The sequence below is a fragment of the Alligator sinensis genome, unplaced genomic scaffold (genome assembly GCF_000455745.1).
Source record: "Alligator sinensis unplaced genomic scaffold, ASM45574v1 scaffold682_1, whole genome shotgun sequence".
NCBI classification, from domain to species: Eukaryota; Metazoa; Chordata; order Crocodylia; family Alligatoridae; genus Alligator; species Alligator sinensis.
Genome location: NW_005842011.1, coordinates 1,468,281 through 1,473,439, shown reverse-complemented (window position 1 = coordinate 1,473,439; position 5,159 = coordinate 1,468,281). Strand labels below are relative to the sequence as shown.

General features: G+C 46.6%; 1 protein-coding gene across 1 annotated transcript in view; it reads right to left on the bottom strand.

Moving 5' to 3' along the window:
* LOC102377482 (plasminogen-like) overlaps positions 1–5,159 on the bottom strand; it is a 103,649-nt gene that overhangs the window by 47,523 nt on the left and 50,967 nt on the right. Inside the window, exon 6 of the mRNA XM_025202008.1 lies at positions 2,454–2,568. Within this exon, the coding sequence (XP_025057793.1) occupies positions 2,454–2,568 (115 nt within the window). The remainder of the gene's footprint in view (positions 1–2,453; positions 2,569–5,159) is intronic.

Here is a 5,159-nt window from a genome sequence, read left to right as displayed (position 1 = left end):
GGGGGGCTGGGGGAGTGGGCCGGGCAGGGCAGTGATCAGGGGGCTGCGGAAGAGGGCAGGGCCAGCTGGGGTCCCCCCCATGGTCCCCACCCCCCTCTTCCAGCCCTTCCCACCCCCTACTAACTGGCATGGAGCCCTGGTCCAGCTCCCTGCAGCTGGCATGCTGCCTGCCCTGCATGGCAGCATCAGGGCAAGCATCAGCATCAGCATCAGCATCAGCATCAGCATCAGGGCAAGAGTTGGCTACCAGAGAGTCTCTGTAGAGGACCAAGCCTCTGTTTGCCTGCCCCACTTTTTTCTCCCATGATTTTTTTTTTACCCCTGGATATCCAGGATCTAATTTTGCCTCTGCACTGCAAATTTGCAGCACGGGGAATGTTTTTTCATTCCCGCGTGTGCCTAGTGCAGCATCTAAAAGGGCTTTGAGATGCTGCAAGAAGCACATGCATGCTTGTGTGGATGTGCTCATTGTCTCTTCAGATACTTGAATGTCATGGGTGAAAAGTCAATAGTTTTAAATCCATAGATCATAAGAAACGTGACTGTGAGGAGCTGAAAGAGACTCACCTGGGATGCCTCCCCAACCAGGAGCACGGGCTCGACTGGTACAGGACATCCACGCTGCAGTGGGAGCTCCTGGTCCACCCCAACCCGGCTTTACCACCTCAGCAGGTGAAGTGGATTGGTGCCAATCCACAGCCAGGACAATATCAGGGGGCCGGGAGCAGAGCAAAAACAGAGGGAGAGATGAGGATAAGAGAAGAGGGAAAGAATGATGCCCGGGAGCCAGATGCGTGGAGAGCGCCTTGGGGGCAGGGTAAGTATCTGGTCAAGCTCGGAAGAGACGGTGGAGTCCTCACTATGAGGGTGAAGAGAAGGACAGAAGGAGGAAGGAAAAGAGTAGAGACGGAACAGGGCCCGAGAGAAAGAGGAGGAGGCGGATGCACCCAAGCCATTGGCTCCGGGTTTTTTTCTTTTTCTCTGTCCGTTCATTTTAAATGCGGATCAATTGCCGCAGGATGCTGGGCGAGCCAGAGGCAGCTGCGGCAAGAAGGAAGAGACTCTGAGAAACAGCGAGAGCTTTGCAGGTGGAGGGAAGAAGATCGGTCCCCTCTAGTGTCCCCGCAACAGGATTGGAGAGATGAGAAGCTAAGGAGATGGGGAAAACCACCCCTCCTGCTGCCTAACTGCCGAGGGATTCCCTCTGCTCATTAAGTGGTCACATGTCACCAATCAAACTAGGCTAGGCCAAAATCAGCAGGGGATAACAGGAGGTTCCCTCCCACCCCCCAGCCAGGTAGAGAACATGGGGAAAGTCCAAGGCAGAAGGGAAGCCTCGAACGAGCCCCTGACCTCGATTATGCTGAGACCAACTTCAGCAGCTGTCTAAAAAAATAATAATAATAAAAAAAAAAGAAAAGGAAGGAAGGAATCATTTTAGACTGGTCACTTAACCATCTCCTTTCCCAGGGCTTCAGGAACCAGGGTGGTAACCGGCGGTTGGTTGAGGTGGAGGCAGGTAGTCACCACTTCCCTTTCATTAACATCTCCAAAGAAAAAAAAATCTCTTAAAAATCAAGTCAAGGCAGGAAGGAAGAGAGAGAGAGTAGGACCCCACCTAGACTGACCAAAGATTGCAAACCCCTGAGGGGGCCAGTGGATGTCAGTGGGACATAAGGGCATGTGCCCCTACCTGGTGGCTACCTGACAGTGACTACCTTGAAGGCCAGGATATTTCTACCTGAACTTTGCTGTTTGGCTGTCAGTAGTTAAACTCAATCAGTGCTTGCCTGGTTTATTTTTTAATACACCATTTAAAAGGAATAATACTGCATATGACACATGTAAAACTTTCATATTGGATGCAAAAAAAAATGCATGGATTTCACATGGGAGAGCTCTCAGTAACTAGGATGTGATACTAACATGTTAGGGGTAGTTAGTCATTAAGTCTTGTTGCTTCTCATTTAACGCCACAAAATTGTAGTCATAGAAACAGACAAAGGGCTCTTCAATGTAACTTCTAACCCATTTGCCACTATAACATCTCTTACATGAAGAAATGAATTCCTGGCCCCACTGAAAACAAAGGCAAAGCTCTCATTCTTATCAAAGGGACCAGAATTTATCTTAGCAAATCTTTTGCTTATTTATAAACCCCCAAATTTGGCCACAAATGCTATATTGGACTTTGATCATTTTGCCCATTCCCCCCGAATCACTGCAGAGTAGTTTACAAAGCTGCTGAAAATATACCTTTCACAGGCCTTCCTGAAAAGAAATAAAGAGCAGGGAGAGAGGAGGAGGAAATGATTTCTTAGAAAAGAATGTAAATGTGAACATTTTAAATAATGTGTTTTGATCATGGTCAAATTGTTTAGTACAAATTTATTACAGATAAAGAACTTGGGAAGATTCAGAAGAACAAATACACAAATATGAAAAGGCCATACCTAGGTACATGAGGTTCAGTGTCCGCCCACTTCTGGCAACTCACACCATTCTGAGTTTTGGATTCTGTTCCTCTGTAATCCTCTCCTTTTCCTCGCCTGCATTCTAGAAGATACACTGAAGAGGAAAATAAAGTTTCATAAATCACTTGATGATGTTAAATCTAAATTCTAAACTATATATGGATTCTGTCTTTGTGTAAGATTATCATGTTCATCCACATCTTAAATCTTTGTCCCTTAGGTATGGCATCGATGGCAGGGGGGGAGCAGGGTGGCAAGTGGTGACCACCCACAGAAGCTACTGGTGGTGACAGCAGGGGAGCCGGTGAGCAGCGCCTGCCTGCAAAAGCCAGCAGCGGCGTTGATAGCAGCCAATCTTGGGGGGGCATGTGCCCCCCACCATGCCCTCCGTACCAGCCGCCTATGGCTACCTGTAAATACAAGTAACAAATTTATTCGTGGTTAGTTACTGCACAGTATGGCACATGTAGATGGCTCACTGGGAGTAAATTAACTTCCTATCAGCCAGGCAGCAGGGGGCAAGAAATTGTTCCCTGCCCCTAGGAACTGCCTGCTGCTGGGGCGAACTCCACCACCAGAGCCCGGGTGGGAACAATGTCCCCCTGGCCTGGCAGCAGGCAGCTCACTCCCCAACATGATTACAGAGTGGAGGCTGGGAACTTGTTCCCAGACACCACTCTGCAATTGTGGAGCTGAGGCTGGGAACAGGCTGGAAACTTGTTCCCAGCCCCACTCCATGATCACAAGTGTGATCACAGAGTAAGGGCTGGGAGCTCCCTGCATAGGGACAGTTTCCTGCTTAGCCTGTAGCTGGCTAGGACCTGCCCCTGACCAGGAAAATTCCCAGCCAGTCCAAGGCTGAACAGGGAAGTTTGTATGTGCAGCCTGGAGGTGGCCAGGGATTGTCCTGTTTTGGACTCCACAACTGCTGGAGTCAGTGCTCTCTGGGCAACCCTGATGGAGCTAGGGATGCAGCAATCTCCCTAACAACTGGCTGTCTGTGTCATAGGCAGTGACCCCTACAGAGCAACAAGCATGACTTCTGGCAGTTGTACAGCATGTACAAAGCACTGGCAATTGTACAGCATGAGAAGCAAACATTGTCTTATGGTCTGAATCAAAGTCTGACAGCAAGAGATTAATCTTAGATGATTTCTTTTGCAACCTTGGTTAAGTCATATAGATCAAAATATTCAAAAACGGGTTTACTAAACTGCTAAATTTGGAGATGCTGAATATCAGCAGCTCCCATCAATTCATTATCACTCTGGCCCTTTGCACCAACATGCAACATGATACTACAGTAATTTTTATTTCCCAATGCCAGACTGGTCCCAATGTGCAATTTAGTGCGACCTCAGGGCTTACAAATTCTTTAGAATAGGACCTAATACTGATGAATGTCACCTTGGTGCACATATGAAACATCCTAATAGAACAGGGGTGGACAAAATGCAGCCCGCGGGCCAGATGTGGCCCACCAGGCCATTCTACCTGGGCCGTGGGACCCCTAAAAAATTTAGAAAATTAATATTTATCTGCCCCAGGCTGCCTGTCATGCAGCCCTCAATGACTTGCCAAAACTCAATAAGTGGCCCTCCACCCAAAATAATTGCCCGCCCATGTAACAGAGTTTAATACAAGGAAATCTGCACAGATTACACTTACTGGGCACATCTACATGTTTATTAATGTGCAGTAGTTACTGCACATTTAATTTAGTACTTGCTTAATGAAGTACTAACTAAATGCTCAGTAACTCACACTACTGCAAAGTAGTGTCAGTGCATGATTTTTTGTGACGCTTACTGTGCAGTAGCCTAATATTATTGTGCAGTAGCATATTACAACAGTTTTTACCTGACACACTCCTGCAGTGTTATTAGGCTAATGCACATTAAGCATCTTGTTTAGATGTGCCCACTGTTATCTGTTCATATAAACAGACTATCATCAAATATCCCAAATGCAATCCCACTTTGCTTTTACTGCTTGACCCCTAAGCCACTGATTTTTGTTTGTGCATTTTTTCCTCACTTAAAATAGGGTTCATAGCAGACTAGTTTATACAGGATGCAAAATGGGCCATGGTGATTATTTAATTTCTTTTCAGAGATGTTCTGGTATCCTTCTTTATTTCTTTTTCCCACCCATCCAATTCCCATGCACAGACATGTTATGGTGTCTCCTCTCAGGCTGGTAAAAAAATTATTTTCTCTCTAGCCAGGAAGGATCAGGTTTGGTTTGGTTGGTTTCAGTAATTTTAAACACTGACCCTCAAAGATTTTTGTTGATCCTAAGTTTTATTTAAAATTTCTTAGTGGGACTTCCAACAGAAGCCAGCAGAGGAGCATCATTCTCCTTTCACATCCGCTGGTGCACATCCAAAGTAACTCAATAGATGCAAATTAACAAACAAGGTACAGAGTGTTAAGGTGGCACAGAGACTTACCCTGTATCAGCTGTTCCACGGTGGGTGCATCTACACGAGATGCTATGTTGCTGTAGTGATGAGCTACATCACTGCAGCTCATTGCTACGGCAACGTAATGTCGATGGGCTTGAACCATGACACTGACACTGCTGCGCAGTAGTGTCAGAAATTAGTGCTGGCACTGCTCAGTAATGGCAGTAACAGCTGCACAGTCCAGCACTCATGTAGACATGCCCAGTAAGTAGGAACTG